General features: G+C 35.2%; 1 protein-coding gene across 2 annotated transcripts; it reads right to left on the bottom strand.

Moving 5' to 3' along the window:
* Window positions 1-13,279: 13,279 nt before the first annotated feature.
* On the bottom strand, window positions 13,280-16,879 carry LOC129762594 (uncharacterized). Of its 2 annotated transcripts, none has more exons than XR_008740673.1 (2): window positions 14,668-16,879; window positions 13,280-14,611 (listed from the first exon to the last, which is right to left on the bottom strand). XR_008740673.1 is itself a non-coding variant. In XM_055761020.1 (2 exons), exons 1-2 carry the CDS (start codon window positions 15,930-15,932, stop codon window positions 14,156-14,158), a joined length of 804 nt encoding a protein of 267 aa, XP_055616995.1. In that variant the 5' UTR covers window positions 15,933-16,879; the 3' UTR covers window positions 13,280-14,155. The 2 variants fall into 2 exon arrangements, 1 of the variants encoding a protein (XP_055616995.1); XM_055761020.1 differs by having other exon boundaries at window positions 15,585-16,879.
* Between the last annotated feature and the right edge of the window lie 1,777 nt (window positions 16,880-18,656).

Here is an 18,656-nt window from a genome sequence, read left to right as displayed (position 1 = left end):
TTCTAAGAAACAGAATACATATTCGATTTAAAAAAGTACATTTTCATTCATTATTAAAATTTTTGAAGCGTATTTATTGCACCTGCAAATCGACTGTCATTTTCATTTCACAAAATAAATAAAATTAAAAAAAAAATCTTTTAGACTACCATTTATAACATCACATCCTTTCGGAATTATCTGAGCTATGGATGTTTTCGAGATTCTAAAAAATATCGACAACAATCCCAACGATATTCCAAAACAAAGGCACATCAATGTCATTTCTAATTTAACTCTTGCAGGTACAGCATCCCTCATGACTGTATCTTGGCGTTGTATTCGTGGAGCAATTAAATCCAACAGTTTTTTCACTTGTTCAGGTGTTATTATCAACACTGCTCTGTAATCTCGGGATCCTCATCGTAGAGTTCCTTCAATATTGTATTTGTTGCTCCTTTTCTTTGCATCTAATTCCTGGCCCGAACCCTTTTCTCTTTCTGCTTTTTCGGATAGTACCTTCAGTTCAAAGAAATTCAGCACAAAGTATGTATTTTTAAACACGATCAGCGTTTGTTTTGCTATAAAATTGTGTGATGATACATTCAACTGAAAACCTAAGATGAAAACTGCCAATAAAGAAGTCGATTTTGGACCAATCATTTGACAAATTCGGACCTGATTGCTGTTTCTGACTGTTTGATGGACATTTGAAAAGTCGCCTGGCATCCCTGGTAAACCCGTGCCGTAGTATCTAGTTTCTCGCCAGCAGCTCACACTGTGTGAACGGACAAGGCGAGTCAACCAATTGTCAAGCGAGTCCACCGGGTCAGTAGCTGCTCATTGTCAAGTCAGCTACTAGCAACGTATAAATGGGCCTTTACGCTCTAGGCAAATATTCCCTTCGTTCTTAATCTTCTTCTTTTCTTTGTTCATGGAGACTTTAAGTCCGGTGGATAACAAACAAATCTTAGGGAATTTCAGAATTTCTTTGTTCAATGGCTTGAGTCGTATCTATGTAATAAAGCCCTCAACTGACCAGCTTTGTGTGTTATTCTAGCTACTACGTTTATGCAATAATCATCATGTGATAGTGATCCCAGCCTCTCACTTCGCATACGATCCGCTGCAACAGTTATTGGTGCTATTTATAACACAACAATGGAAGCCTCATATCAACAGTCCCGCGGTGTATATAGTCCGACTGTGAACATTCAAACAATAGGAATATTCTTACGCCGAAAACAGGTGACACGTGTTGTGTATCGATAGAATAGGAATACGCTTACGCCTGAACGGCTAATGTGTAATAGATAAAAATGTGTATCGATAAGATAGGAATACTCTTACACCTAAAATTGCTGCTGTGTAATATACAACACGAAAAACATTGTACACGATAAATTCGGCTCTATTACAGCTGAATTGCTAAATGAACCTAATAAAAATAAAAACAGATGGGATAAAAAAGGCTTCGAAGAAATTAGAATTAAGTACTCTTAATTCAGACCATATAACGTCGGATGAAATAAACAGAATCGGGCAAAATAGATTGTTTGTAAGGATATCAAGAAACGTGCGAAAAGTCTGGGAAATCCTGAAAAATCAGGAAGGTTGGCATCTCTGTTTCTAACACAACAACGGAACTTTCATTTGAACATAAAGTGCTCGAATAAATAAGGTTCAAATTCGATCTGAGAACGAAACTTCAACATGAAGAACGAATCGAATGAACGTGAAGCGAAAAGTACGCGTACGAAGGACAAGAGATATGGTGATGCATTGGCAAAGATAAGGTGTCGACATCGGTACCAATCTTATACTTTATGCAACAATATAGTTCACACTTTTTCTAAACGAATTTTAATGTCCAGTGAACTTGTACACGAATCAAAACGGTGCTCTATGAATAATAGATAACGGTACTTAGTATAAACAAAAGTTGTTACCTATACTTGAGGGAAGGGTTAATGGAATAATTTATGTTTTGCAGCACTGTATAGAAGTAAGGAGCATTATTCTGTATGTTCAAAGAGTAAGGTAAAAGGTGAAAGACGCCGAACTAATTATTTTCGTGATACATGGAAAAACCAGGACTGCATTTTTGGTACTGTTTCCAAAGATATCACACGAAGGAGCTTCACAACAACGCAACATAAAGCTCAATACCATCAACGTGGATACATTAAGACAGCGTGAGAAAGGCTCAAAATGAACTGCAGTAGATTCATTATCGAGTGACTATTTGTCGATTAGAGTTACTTCGTAAGGTCCTGCTCAAGCCTAGATATTATCCAACATGATACTTTCTTAGTTTTAGGATTAACATGTTTCGATATGAATCGTGACATTTTCTACTACTTTCAAAAACGTCCTCGTAAATTCATTTCTAGTTGAAGCAAATAGTTGTTCTAATTGAAGTGGCGAATGAATACAAATCTGCTATACAATTCAACTTGACTTCACTCCACCAATACTACTCCACCCCGACATGTTGTATGCAGGACATCTTACCCGTGTACAAAATCTTATTGTAACGCTCACAGAAAGTGAAACGGAAACTTGATTTCTAGTGCAAAATAGTAAAGCGTACGAATATATTTAGATTCATGTTGACAGAGAAACTGCTGGAATAATCAAAAACACATTTTCAAAAGAATGCGAAATCCGATGGCTCCACAATCCCCTGGCGATCCTTAGAAGAATATGACTTTGTGCTGTGTCTGTGTCTGAGAGTCTGTGCCTCAGGATTCGTTGCTATCTGATATTTGAGCAGGCAATTACAGGAATTACAGGAGAGGGAGAAAAAGAGAGAGAAAGAGAGTTATGTTATGGAATCGGTCGTCAATACTTTGTCACTATAATGTTTTGGGGGATATAAATTGGAAAACGGAAATCGATCGCATCGTGAAAAATGTCCAATTTCCAACGCTTATTGCTCAGTCATTTCATGATGGATTGATGAGATTTTTGCCTCAATCGATTTCGGCATTACATAACAATTTTGTTAATTAAACAGAATAATATATGTCATGAAACTAACTAATGAACAAAGTTGTTGAAAATAACAAGCAAATTCATAAAATTTTATGAACATGACGATATAACACGACAAACATATTAAAAGAGCCTATTTACTATAAAAAAAGACAATAAATTAGAAACATTTTTAAAAATATATCGAGAATGGTTGCATTCAGAAGGAAAGCCAAGCCTTTTCAATTTCTCCACGGCAAGACGATGAGGAACCCTGTCGAATGCTTGGGCCAAATCTACATATATCGCATCCACTTGTTGTCGTTTTTCAATTTTTCCAATGATATTTGAAACATAACACATTAAATTTGTTGTGGTAGAGCGTTTCCTAACAAAACCATCAATACTCTATAATTCTTTCTAGAACGCTATTTCGGTACGACTCATAGTTTTTGAGATATAAATTATCAAAGATTGCTCTTACTAAAATCTATACGCCTTTTTTTAAAAGTCAGGCTTGAGTCAACAAATTCCCATTTGCTGTAGAAAACTCATATTTCCTCTAACCCAAACGGAATACAAGCTTTCATTCGAATCAAAAATACATGTTTTTGAAATCTGCATTCTTAGGACGATTTCATTTGGAACTACTCCATATCAATGACAGATTATGCATTGTGAAACATTCAGCACAATGTAAATATAAAATTGTATACGGTAGAGGTTGTGTTAAAGTGACTTGGAATATGAAACGATAAATTTCAATTTTCATAAATAAAAACCAATGTGTGTTCTTGCTTTAGAACGGATCCTCCGGTTTAAGCTGTCGGTTTTGTTGTGCTCACTCTCACCCAAAAAAAGGTCATAACGATTTTCATGCCAACTCGTCTTAGGAGTTGACAGCACCATCTCAGATAGTAGTGAAACGTTGTGGGTGTAAAGAAATGAGTCATTTAAGCAACTTTGCTTACCTGAAATATTCGGAAAAGAATTAGACTACTTTTTGGAAAAAGCAAAATTTTTTTCTTAATTTTTCACAAAAATTTATAATTTAAAAATTATGATACCTACAAAATTCTTTTCAAAGCATGAAATGTAGGAAATTATTTAACCCATTTTAGGCCAAGCGTTCGAAAAATCGAACAGCAACTTCGATAATTTTTCGTGTCTTTGGACAGGAACCATATGATAATGTTTTTGACCAAAAGACCTTATTTATTAGCTACCACTTATATCGATTTCATTCAATTTTGAGTAACTTTATTGGATAATAAATTCGATTGAAAGCAAGTATGTTTGGAAGGTGTTTTCAATTTCAATTAAAAACCCCAATAAAATACAAAAATATGTGAAGTTTTCTACAGTATTGCTTTGATAAAAGAACATACATTGTGATATAGAGTGAAAATCATTCGATTGAGCCGCATACAGGAAAATAACAGCCGGGGAAATTGAGTGTTCGAAAAATCGAACGTTGGCCATAACGAACTTTTTTTTTTCTGCTGAATCAACACCAACACATCTTACCTCCGCTGCGCATTTTGGTTTGTTTACTTTAGAAGACGGAAGGTTTTTCATTTATTCTTGCATTTTCAGTTGTGAATGTTTGCAAATATGGATTAATTTAGCAAATATTATTGGAAATCTGTATGATTATTTGTCCGTAACAACCTTAGGTGATGGCGGCCCGTAGAATTTCTTTTGTGGGAAGCTGGAGGAAATGACCGGACCGAATAATAACCTCCCAACTCTCTATGCCATTGTTTTTAGCAGTACTCTGATACTTTGCAGGTTTTGGAAAATGTTCGATTTTTTCGGGAAATGGATAATTGGAGAGACTAGTTTTTAAGCATTGACATTTCTCCACAGTTAACAATAAAAAAACAGCATATGCTTTCGTTTAAAAGAAAAATCCTGTCAGAAATAAGTTAAAATTACATGAAATAAGAAATACCACATCTCACCTTAGGTGGATTAATTTGGATTTATACTTAGAGACCTCCATTCTCCTGTTCTTGTTCTTCCGGGAATCCAAAATTGATGCATTTATGAATACCGTATATTTGCTAATTGGAGTGACTTTTAGTTCGCAGTATGTTTGTACTTGCAAAAAAAAGTGCGGGTTTCGACCAATGTTCGATTTTTCGAACAGTCATTTCCCGGAAAATGGAAGATGGGAAAAAAATTCTTGAACATTGGAGTTCCTTTAGCGTTAATAATCGAAAATACAACAATGGCTTTCGTCAGAAAAATAATTTTTACAGCTTGGTCATTAATGGGTAAAAGAATACCAAAAATTTTTTGGAAAGAAATTTCGCTGACAAAAAAGTACGTATTTTCTTAAAAATCCTAAATTATATATATGAATAGCCCTCACAATTTCCAACAAGTTGTACATACATCGGAAGATGGGCATCTTACAGGGAAAAAATTCTTTGAAAATTTTTAATAAAAAACCAAAATAATTTCCTACATTCCGTTCTTTGACTAAAATTTTGTAGGTCTGTTTGTTTTTTTTTTATTTTGAGTTTTTTCAACTTTTTTTTCGGACAATCTTAACTTAAAAACTATACATGCTCTTAAAATACTGAAAAAAATAGATATAATAGCCCTTGAAATTTCCAACAAGTTTTTCATACATCGGACGATAGGCACATTTACATGGAAACATTTTTCATTTTTTTTCATTGAAAAAATAGTATTAATGTTCAATTTGTAACATTTTTTATGTATAAATTATCGCAATTTACATGCTCTGCTAACTTTTCTCTATTTAGAAACATGTCAAGAACATGTCAAACGTGAGAATTTACACACAAAAATGTTACGAGCAAAACATTATTTTTTTCATGAGTCATCATGCAAGAATGACTTATATCCCAAAAACTGTAAGATACTGTAAGATAGAAAGTTGATGTATGTACCTGCTGTCTAACAGGAGGCGAACTTGTTATAGTTCACGGGACGCAAATTATCGTTATATGTAGATTTGTGTATAGAAGATAATTCAGGGTTACAGAGCAAGTCACGCGGAAGGGACACGGGAGAACGGATAATTTGGTATGCATGTTTTTGGCGCATTTGATACAGTTGACCAGTGGCAAAAAAAGGCCGAAATTGCTTCACCTGGGTGGCCTGAAACTACAACGCGTGTTTGCCAATTTGCCGGACAGCGAAAAATCTCCTTTAATGATGATGATGATGATGATGATGATGAGAAGCAATAGTACTATGTCGCAATCAATGCTCTGAACGCATTCTTCGAACTGTATAGCCAAGACCAAGGCGCCTAGAAGTATATCCTAAGGTGAGGCCGTTTCGTCACTAAGTTGGTTAGGGGAGCGGTATATGAAAACAGTACGGGAGAAAGCGCAGGGGAATTATTTGCTTGATGCGTGAAAGAGACAGACTAATCACGAGCGAGCTTGGGCACAAACGTATTGTGTTTTGTTTACAAACAAAACACAATAGGCTTCCAAGATGGCTGAAGAGTGGTTTCAGCAAGTTGGCCCACCTTAGGATATACTTCTAGGCGGCTTGGCCAAGACTGCTTATTGAGATACAAGCTAAGATTAGGGAAAAAAAAGAGAAAGGGAGAGACTCGCTGATTTCGTTTTGCGGTTGCGACAAGTATCCAGGAGACATGAAGGCCACCTTGGTGGAAATATTCCTAGCCGCCGCTGTTATAGAATCCCAGGAAATGTGGCGTAGAATACTGCGACAGGATCGCTCTTCCGCGGAAGCTGAGTCATTAGGTGTCGCATTGATAGGGATACAAAATCAAGTAAAAAGTTAGGCGAACAAACCGGGGAAGCGGAAGTTAACCGACATGTGCTTATAGTGAGCGACGAACTTATCCCGCTTGAAGAGCAGTTTTCACCATGCAAATGAAGTTAAGCGTATGTTCAAGGATAAGAGTGGATACAACCAGAGATGCCAACCTTCCTTATTTTTCAGGATTTCCCAGACTTTTTAGCACGCTCCCTGATATCCTGAAGACACTCAATTTATCCTGATTTTTCTGAAATGATCCTGATTTTTCTTGATTTTTGTACTCTTTACATTATTCGTAATAAATATACTGGTTTTCATGCCAAAGCTTTCTTTCAAGATAGTTCTCCGGTTCGCACTTGTATATATCATACATTAAGTTAAATTCTCGAGACGCAAATCTGTATTTAACTTTTTTTTATCTTTACCCTCAATTGTTTCTTGGTTTTCCAAAATTACTCAAGAGAAAATTTTTGAATCCACAGTCAATATGAGAAGATTTTATATACAATTTGTGAATCTGATTCACAGTAGAATCAACTTTAATGATGGGACTATTGTAAATATATCTATAACAGTACTAAATATCATAAAAATTAGGAAAAATTGAACAAGTCATCCACTGATTTGCTTTCCTCATTTGTCGAGTAAAGATTCATTCCAAAGCATGGATGATGAATTCAATGAAAATTTGAATATTGATTTCTCTGCAACTCTGCACTGTAGTGATGCTGTACGTTTTTCGGAAAAAATATAAACCATCAAAAAGTCAGGTGAAACACTAGCATTTCCGCTTATGCGAGGATTTATACCAGGCTTATTAATTCTTTTACATATCCGGTCTTCGCCCGAAGGAAGATATATTCTGTTTCTGGTGAGATTTGGAATGGATTCTGTATTATGAGCTACTACCAAGCAACCTGTTTCTCATATGCATGGCTCGTAGCAGTCTTCGACGTTGTTTCCTCGTTCTGGGAGGATAGAATATTTAAACTGTGTGAAAGATGGTGAAAGATTATGAAACAGAACTATGGATATAAAATTAAATTATAATGCTTTGATTGAAAAAAAATGTTTTTGTTTTCCCAAAAATCGACATTAACTTTTCGGACAACCCAATATGAGCTATCCTGATTTATCCTGATTTTTTATTTTCATTCTCCCTGATTTTCTAAAATTATAGTTGGCAACTCTGGATACAACTGCTACAAATGTGGACGTCGGGATCAAATTTCAACATCTGAAATGTCCAGCAAAAGTCAAGGTGTATCATGCCTACAAACCTAAGACAAGACCAGACAACTGGCTTCTTACTCTTCTTCGTCGTCCAAAAACGAAGCCATGACATGAAGATGCCAGAGCTGCCAAATATTATAAAATATCGGATTTTTCAAATTTCTATTTTAATGAATCGTAACATTTGGTTGGTGCGAATTCAATGATTATTGCATATTTTCAAATAGACAATCTCAAAAATATGCTTTAAAAAGATAAAATAAGTCTTTTAAATACCCATATCTATAATATAATCGTTTCCAAAAAAAATTTGGGATTTTTTTTTAGCAAATAAATCTAATCTGACAACCGTTACAGCGTTATGCAGATTCTCATTGTCTGAACCAAAACATTCTATCTTATTATATGAGCAGGAATACAACCAAAACAACGTTAGGAAGCCATTTTATTCATACAAAACGTAATTCAAAAATAAAAATGAAGTGTAAAGCCTTAAATTGTGAGCGAAGGACGGATACTCATCCTGAGTATAAATTTTATCGGTTCCCTCAAGACAAAAATATTCGGAAAGAATGGATTCGATTTTGCGTGAACAGTGAATTAGAAGTTCCATTCTTTGAAATCAAATCAAGCACAAGAATATGTAGCGTAAGTATTAAAAACTAATTCTAAAACATATCCTAATACTAGTATATATACAGGCTCATTTTGTTGATGGGAAATACAATGAAAATGGAGTTACGAAAATTCCGACCTTAGCTGCATCCGCGAATGAGGAATGGGAAGAGATACAAAGTATTGAGAACAATTATGATTTGGTTGACGTATATGAAGGAGATAAACAACTACAGGAAGAAATATTTCGTTTGAAACATCAAATTTCCAAGCTGAAAAGGTAGTGTGTCAAAAAATATGTTATTTTCTAATATTTTATATTGATGTAACCGTTAATAGAATTGTAAAACAATGGAAGAAAAGATGCGGATATCTGACCTCGAGAATTCGTGGAAAACAACCCTTGAAGAAGCTTTTCAGAGAAGATCAAATTAAGCTATTAACAGGAGAGGTTAAAAAAGTGAAACGTTGGTCCAATGAAACGATTACGGAAAATTTACAAATTCGGTTTGCATGTCAAGGTGGATACGACAAGCTTATTCAAAAAGGCTTCCCGTTCCCATCCACGAGGACTCTACTACGCCAAATTGAAGGAGTTCGTTTCAGTCCTGGTATGTAATTATAATCATATGTCTCATCGCATGTTAATATATGAAATGATATTTTGTAGGTATTCTTGAAGATATTCGAGCTGCTACAACATAAAGTCTCCACAATGTCGGTTGAAGAAAAGGACTGCGGATTGGTTCTAGACGAAATGAGCATAGACGAGGCAAATGAGTTTTGCCAAAATACGAAGCAGTTTGTTGGAACAACAACGCTTCCTATGTCCCAAACTTTAGCCTGTAAAGCTTTGGTATTCATGCTAGTTGGAATCGCAGCGCGCTGGAAACAGGTGGTTGCTTTCGAGTACACCGGCAACTCTATACAAAAAGAGTTTTTGAAGAATGCTGTATTGTCTGCAGTTTCAAGAGCAGAGGGAATCAGTTTGCGTGTCCATTTTATAACAACAGATTCCGGGTCCGAAAACTAGCGCATGTGGAAGGATTTGGGGATCGATATTCGTCGCAAAAATGAGACATTAAATGCTGCGATACCTCATCCAAACGCTGAGAACAGAATGCTAGAGATCATACCCGATCCCGTACACGTATTTAAAAATACAGTACATGGCTGGTTGAACAATGCCTACCTGAAAGTTCCGGATTGGTATGTTCGTGAAAAAAAGCTAACATCCAATATTGTTCATCGAGACCATTTAACCACAATCGTGAACTCCGAAATAAACAACACGTTGCGGCTTTGTCACAGACTAACGGCCTCGGATGTGTGCTTTGACAACAGAACATCTTCAATAGATAAAATGAAAGTATGCAACGCAACAAAATATTGCAACAGGACGGTGGCTGCAGCATTGAAGTTTCATGCGGAAATACGAGAATTACCGGAGCTTCTTACTACCGCATGCTTCATAGAAGACTTTGCTCGATGGTTCGAGCTTATCAATAATAGGGCAGAAGAAAAAGTATTTTGTTTGAATGATCCTATGAAATATGACGAGGATATCGCTCATCTGAAGACCATGGTGCGGTTAATGTATGATCTCCAAGTAGGACACGGACATTGGAAACCATGGCAAACAAGTGTAATCGTTTGCACGAATGCAATTGTGAGGTTGACAGATCGGCTTTTGCATGAAGGACACCCACAAATATTTACATCGCGGTTCGTCCAAGATTGTCTGGAGAGTCTTTTCTCATTGATTCGTGCAAAGCAACGACGCCCAACTCCATTGCAATTCAGCAATAACTTGAAAATTGTGACTCTTTCGCAATACATGACCGTAGTACCGAATGCTTCGTATACAGCCGATACACAACAACATCTTATTGGATTGATAGATTTGCTATCAAAGCGACGTGAAGAATGTTCAGCCCAGAAATTGATGGACAATGAAGCAGCATCGACATCATATCGAATTTCAGCTTCATCTAATTCTAGTGATAATGTGGATGATATGAATATTGAATTCGACTATGAGTACACCGTCGATGAAGCGAAAACTTTTCTCGACAGAACAGAACAAAATTCGTTGTTCTATATAGCTGGTTTCATCATCAAAAAAATTATTCAGCGGGAAAGAACATGTCAGCAGTGTAACAAGAGATTGGTAGTCAGCAAAACACAACCTAGATTGTATCAACCGTCTCTTTTTTCATATTTGCGAGCTACAGCTTCTAACTCTCCCATCTGCATAGTGAATGATGAGACTTTTAATTTCTTCTTAGCAATGGAAATTCTATTCCGAAATATGAAATCGCATTTGGAACCTAACGAAGCTGATTTGCCGAAGAAAATGGCAGGAGAAATGTATGTTTTGCCATCCACTTTATTCCATTGTGAAAAAACAAGGAATGACATTATAAAAAAATTTATATCTTTTCGTTTAAAAAGCGGAGAAAACAAAAAAACAAGGAAACGAAAATTTTATAGCAGGAGCATGGCATGGTAGAAATAAAATATATTAGTATCAGAAACCAAATAGATTATTATTAAACTAAACTTATGTCCATTTCCATTTTAGTGTTGTCCGAAAACTCATTTTTTCCACTTTTTCCCAAAAATGACTTTTTCAAAAAATCATAACTTTTGAACCTCTGAACCGATTCAGATGATCAATAAATCTAATTGAAGCCAATGAGGTAGATTTTTAATAGAAAAAATATTGAAAAAAGTATTGAACTTGGAAAGAGGGTTCTAGAGAGGTGTTTTTTTTTCGTTTTAGAGTCATTATTTTGTAAATTTAACATGTTTTAAGTCTTCGTTCAATATTCTTATGTGACTAGACTAGACCTATGCGACTAGAATCCTATCTTTCCGGTAAGTGTGATATTTTTTCAAAAAAGATTGGCTTATTGGCTTCAATTTAATATGTCGATCATCTCAATCAGTTCAGTAGTTCAAATGTAATAAATTTTTGCAAAAAATTATTTTTGGATAAGAGTGGAAAAATGATTTTACGGACGACCGGTTAACTTTGAAAAGTCACTCAAAAACACAAAAAAGCCTATCTGATATCGAGATATGTTATGTAATAAATCCTCAGCTTTCAAGAAAAAACATAAAATATAAAAACATAAAAACAAAAAACATAAAAATAACAAAAAACAACTACAATCAATAGTTACGAAAACAAAATTCGATTTCTTGGCAAGCCTAATATTTTTCCAAAAAAGATTAATTGGCTTCAATTTGATATATCGATCATCTAAATCGGTTCAGTGATTAAAAAGTTATGAATTTTTAAAAAAGGCACTTTTAGGAAAAAGTTGAAAAAAATGATTTTTCGGACCACCCTAAAATAAGAAAAGGTCACCCTAACGAAAAAATAAAAAATACGGGTCTAATATTTTGCAATAAAGAAAGAAACTACCACTTTTCATGGAAATCTGAGGAGCACTATATCGGTTTGACATGAAATGGATGTATATATATATATATATATATATATATATATATATATATATATATATATATATATATATATATATATATATATATATATATATATATATATATATATATATATATATATATATATATATATATATATATATACATATATATATATATATATATATATATATATATATAAATATTTCAATTCAATCAAAATATAGTAACAAAATAATTAGGTAAAACGTGTATACAATTCCTTCACATTTCCTCTAAACTAAGTATCGTAATATCAATTAAATTCATTTTTTTTTCTAAATTCAATACAAACCCAACGTAATTTATTTTTATTGGCAACACTGGAAAAATCGACTTTGTTTACAAAATTTATCGAAATCGACCAATCAGAAATCAGAACGACTGACAGAAATTTGGTCCGTATCTGACAGAAATTTGGTCCGTAAAAGACCCCCTATTGTCTGATCTTATCTTAGCTACAAACGAGTTAAACACTTCGAGTCATCGAGTCGTTCCCGAAAATTAAATTAGATTATACCGCTCACAACAACAAAAAAGTACGTGTCGTTATGGAATCAGAAGTTGATTTTGAAGATAGCCGGGAGGTCGCTCCTGTTGAATCAACATCTAAAACTTGTTGTAAGTTCCTACCAACGTTGCTTCATGTAGTATTGGAGGCATTAAACTAAGTTTGCTCGTTGAATTGGGAGCAGATGAAGCAGTGAAACATAGCTGTTTATCAATGCGCCAAAAGCAGCTTGAGGTGCTTAAAGAATAAGGTAACACTAATCCTTTAACAATCCTCGGTATTTTTGTGACGGATGTTAAAATTGAATTAGCTCTGGAATCCAGAGATACAACAACGTTTACTACTTACAAGGGTCTTTTCCGTTTCAAACGGCTTTCTTTTGGAATAGTTATAGCTTCTGAACTGTTCCAAAAGGTCATGGATAGAATATAAGTTGGGTGTGCAGGTACGTGCAAATCTAGTAAACAACTTGAACAAATGTTTATCTAATCTGGTCATACTAGACGAACCTTTACGAAAACTCACAAGAAAGCTCGTGTGCAAAGTACACGAAAACGAAACAAAATCGCTAACGGACAAGGATGTTTTGTCACGGCTGGGCACACCCAATCAGCTCCTTTTGACACTTCTGAGAAACTATTCAACAAGTAAAGGCCCATTTATACGTTGCTAGTAGCTGACTTGACAGTGAGCAGCTACTGACCCGGTGGACTCGCTTGACAATCGGTTGACTCGCCTTGTCTGTTCACACAGTGTGAGTTGTTGGCATGTAACTAGATACAACAGCACGGGTTTACCAGGGATGCCAGGTGATTTTTCAAATGTACATCAAATAATGAGAAACAGGAATCAGATCAGAATTTGACAGATAATTGATCCGAAATCGACATCTCTATTGGCAGTTTTTATCTCAGGTTTTCAGTTGCATTTATTATCACACAATTTGATCCCGAAATACACGCTAACCGTAGTTTATACCGTATACAATGTTGTCCAGCAAAACACGGCTGACTGTAGTTCGTACCGTGACAAAAGCGGTTACAAAAATACTTTGTGCTGAATTACTTCGAGCTGAAGGTACTATTCGGAAAAAGCAGAAAGGCAAAAGGATTTGGGCCAGGAATTGGATGCAAAAAAAAGGAGCAACAAATACAATACTGAACGAACTCTACGATAATGATCCCCGAGAGTACAGAGCAGTGTTGAGAGTAACACCAGAACAAGTGGAAACACTATTGGATTTAATTGCTCCAAAAATACAACGCCAAGATACACTTATGAGGGGTGCTATACCTGCAAGAGTGAAATTAGAAATTACTTTGGTGTACCTCTCCTCTGGAATATCGTTCAGATTATTGTCGATATTTTTTAGAATCTCGAAGGCATCCATAGCTAAGATAATTCCGGAAGTATGTGACGCTATAAATTTCAGTCTAAAAGATTTTATTAAAGTAAGTAGCTTTTTTTATTATCTAAGTTCTATTGTATGGAAAGTGATCCTTAAAAATAGTACAATATTGCATGACTTGGTTATAGTATTTGCGACTGTTGATTTGATTGTGAAGATGTAGGACGTTAGGGTGATCTTGGTGGAAAACCTACAGTCGCCTGTGATGTTTCAGTATATTCGTGATCAGAATATGTGTATTGCATTCTACTGACGCAGAGGGCATTCTTACGGTATCTAGAAAGAATTGCATGTATTTCATCTGTCGCATCAATTCTATCAATTGGGGATAACTGTCTGAGCTGCATTATAACATGTCTTCCAATTGCCTCACATTCATCTTCTGGTTCTCCCATACTCGAGGCAGACACTGTTAAATTATTATTCAGTTCCTTCAGTTCATTCACGGCCGCTTGTATTGTAGACTGCTCAGTTGACAATTTCTTCTTCGATCTTCTGTTCGATGGCTTCTTTGGTAGGATTTCATCAGCGTTGTTTTCATCAGTAGCATCGAGGTACTCCTCATCGATTATTGTAATTTCTTCAGCAAAATCGCTCCCAGATGTTGATGCATGAAATGGTTCCTGAAATTGAAAATATTTTATTTTATGACACTATTCTAATTGAAATCATAACTAACAATTATATTTTAATTTTTCAGATGCCGAATAAGGAAGAATGGCAAGATATAGGAGTAGGATTCCATTCAAGGTGGAACTTCCCAGGTTGCTATGGAGCTATTGATGGGAAGCACATCACAATTCAAGCACCACCTAATTGTGGTAGTGAATATTACAACTATAAGGGAACGAATAGCATAGTGTTAATGGCAATCGTGGATCACGATTATTGTTTTAGATATGTTGATATAGGCTCATACGGTCGTAACGCAGATGGTGGGATATTTCAAAAATGCTCTTTATATTCTCATCTAGAAAACAATATTCTATTGCCTGAAAATGGCGTTTTAGTAGGTGATGATGCGTTTCCATTAAAGCCGTATTTATTGAAGCCCTATAAAAATACACCGACTAAAGAAGAAAAGATTTTTAACTACAGATTGAGCAGAGCAAGGAGAATAGTTGAAAATGGATTTGGCATTTTAGCATCTCGTTTTCGTATTTTGGGAAAACCAATCCAGGTTAGAGAGGATACCGCAATGAAGATAGTTTTATGTGCATGTACTTTACACAACTGGTTGCGTATGTCTGCATCGAAAACGTATACTCCACCAGGAACAATTGACTATGAAGACATAATAAATTTTGAAATTAATTTAGGGCAGTGGAGGTCAGAGATTGAGGGTTTACGAAGCATTCAACGCTCACGGATGAATAATAGATCAAAGGCTATTGCAGAGAAAATGAGAGATAAATATAAACATTACTTTAATAGCGAGGGAGCGGTTACTTGGCAAAATAATATGATTTATTAATTAGAGAATACAGTATAATATAGTGTAGTATAGTTGCAGTATAGTATAATATCGAATCATTTAGTAATGTATATATATATTTAGTGTTATAGTGCATTATATAATAGAAGAAAATAACTTACTAGATTACTTATTGTTTGTTTTTCCTTCAGATGAATAATATTCATGATGTAATCCATGGCATCGAACCATTGGACGGAAGGTTTATATATCTCATCAGTACCACATCCGCTTCGTTTGCTTTTCTCAATTTTTAATTTCTCCTGGTTGTATGTAGAACGTAAATTTTTTATTTTTTTTGTAACTTCTTTCGTATCCGATAACCCCACTTCTGAACGAATGTATTCAAGCGAGGCTTTACGCAAATCTCTGTTTTTATAATTGGGATCCATACAGTTCCACAAAATGGTTTGTTCTTTATATAATTCCACAAAGTGTTCATTTTGTTCCGAATTCCATCTTTGCGTCATTTTTTTGCTTTTAACTGCTGCTGCTAACACGAAAAAACATGCAAACAAACAGAATGCACACGGACTACTATCTCTTCGTATTTCGCCTTGACAGCAGCTTCTTGTGCCGATTTGTGAAGTGAAAATGATAGTTGATTTACAGGTGGAATAAATACGCGTCAAAAATTGAAATTATGAATGAAAATGAACTTTTTCAAATCGAATATGTATTCTGTTTAATAGAACAATACTTTTTCTGCAAGTAGTGAGTGAATCTTGAACGAAAATTGTGTCTGATGATAACTTTATACTATAATGATAAGTTTTGGTGGAAATATAAAAAAAATATATAGGAAAATAGTTTATTGAGGATCAGGGTCACGTGCTTTAAATGGTCAAATAATGTATGTATGAAATTTTCATTCAAATTTTAACGGTTTAAAACTGCCTTCAAGTATACTAATCTGATAGAGAAATTTGCCTCACAAACACGGATGCCGCCATTTAATATAGATATTCTATCTTTGATTAGGGATGCCAGGTATCTTTCTCAAATATCCTTGCACGGCATATGGAATTATCATCTGATGTCTTCACTCATGGATGGCTTATGTTTTTGTTTTCAAGAAAACTATCTCAAAAAGAAAGAGTATAAAACAAAATAACAACGATTTTATTTAGAAACTATGTGGGTTTTATTTGTTTTCCAAGAATTTTCGAGTTTGTTAATATTTTGAAATATCTTCAAAATGGAGACATTTCTTTACGTTTGGCATCCCCGATTCGAGCGCTAAATGCTGTTTTTGACGTTTTTAGGGATGCGAGTGCGAGTAAAATCAAAAAACTTTGAAGTAGCTCGCACGCCGGATTACTCATGACACTAACTGGCATGATGTGTTCACACGGTGTGAGTAGCTGCACTGCAGTAACTGACTAGACCGACTCGTATGCTTACTCGCACCGTCTGAACCCGGCTTAAAGCCGGGTTCAGACGGTGCGAGTAAGCATACGAGTCGGTCTAGTCAGTTACTGCAGTGCAGCTACTCACACCGTGTGAACACATCATGCCAGTTAGTGTCATGTGTAATCCGGCGTGCGAGCTACTTCAAAGTTTTTTGAATTTAAGGCCCATTTATACGTTGCTAGTAGCTGACTTCACAATGAGCAGCTACTGACCCGGTGAACTCGCTTGACAAATGGTTGACTCGCCTTGTCCGTTCACACAATGTGAGCTGCTGACAAGAAACTAGATACTACGACACGGGTTTACCAGAGATGCCAGGCGATTTTTCAAATGTCCATCAAATAGTCAGAAACAGCAATCAGGTCCGAATTTGTCAGATGATTGATCCGAAATCGGCTTCTTTATTGGCAGTTTTCGTCTTAGGTTTTCAGTTGAATTTATCATTACACAATTTTATAGCGAAACACACGCTGGCCGTGTTTAAAAATACTTTGTGCTGAATTTATTTTATACTGAAGGTACTATCCGAAAAAAGCAGAAAGAAAAAAGGATTCGGGCCAGGAATTGGATGCAAAGAAAAGAAGCAACAAATACAATATTGAAGTAACTCTACAATGATGATCTCCGAGAGTACAGAGCAGTGTTGAGAATAACACCTGAAAAAGTGAAAAAAACTGTTGGATTTAATTGCTCCACAAATATAACGCCAAGATACACTCATGAAGGATGCTAAACCTACAAGAGTGAAACTAGAAATGATGTGCCTTTCTTCTGGAATATCGTTCAGATTATTGTCGATATTTTTTAGAATCTCGAAAGCATCCATAGCTAAAATAATTCCGAAAGTATGTGGTGCTCCAAATGGCAGTCTAAAAGATTTTTCAAAATTTGATTTATTTCGCCTTGACAGCAGCTTCGTGTACCAATTTGTGAAATAAAAATGTTAGTAGATTTGCAGGAGCAATTAATACGCCTCAAAAACTAAAATAATGAATGAAAATCTACTTTTTCTAAATCGAATATGTATTCTGTTTCTTAGAACAATACTTTTTTGCAAGTTGTGAGTGAATTTTGAATTAAAATTGTGCCCGATAATGATTTTATATTTAGATCCCCAAGAAAACTATTTTTAAAAAACGTGCCCCGTCAGCGTGCAAAACTAAATAATAACGATTCCGTTTAGAAACTATGAGGGTTTAATTTGTTCTTCCAATAATTTTCAAGTCTATAAATATCTTCGCATATTTTCAAATATCTTAAAAATAGAGAAATGTAAAGACAATGTCAAGATTTGGCATCCCTGATTCGAGCGCTAAAATCTGTTTTTGACGTTTTGAGGGATGCGAGTGCGAGTAAATTCAAAAAACTTTGAAGTAGCTCGCACACCGAATCACACATGACACTAGCTGGCATGATGTGTTCACACGGTGTGAGTAGCTGCACTGCAGTAACTGACTAGACCGACTCGTATGTTTACTCGCACCGTCTGAACCCGGCTTTACTCGCACTCGCATCTCTCAAAACGTCAAAAACAGAATTTAGCGTTCGAATCAGGGATGCCAAATGTAAAGAAATGTCTCTATTTTTAAGATATTTGAAAATATGCGGAGATGTTTATAGACTTGAAATATATTGGAAAAACAAATAAAACCCTCATAGTTTCTGAACGAAATCGTTGTTATTTTTTTATGCACGCTTTCTTTTTGAGATAGTTTTCCTGAGAATCTCTAATCTAGAATCATTATCAGGCACAATTTTCATTCAAAATTCATTCACAACTT

This window comes from Toxorhynchites rutilus, chromosome 1 (genome assembly GCF_029784135.1).
Source record: "Toxorhynchites rutilus septentrionalis strain SRP chromosome 1, ASM2978413v1, whole genome shotgun sequence".
NCBI classification, from domain to species: Eukaryota; Metazoa; Arthropoda; class Insecta; order Diptera; family Culicidae; genus Toxorhynchites; species Toxorhynchites rutilus.
The sequence above is the reverse complement of the archived record's forward strand: the minus strand, read 5'-3'. Positions and strand labels throughout refer to the sequence as shown.

What these genes read in the sequence shown, in the direction of transcription:
- LOC129762594 (XM_055761020.1), bottom strand. Translation starts at nt 15,932, where the DNA reads ATGACGCAAAGATGGAATTCGGAACAAAATGAACACTTTGTGGAATTA. An exon ending in AACAAACAATAAGTAATCTA is followed by an intron (nt 14,612 to 15,584) that starts GTAAGTTATTTT and finishes TTTCAATTTCAG; the next exon opens with GAACCATTTCATGCATCAAC.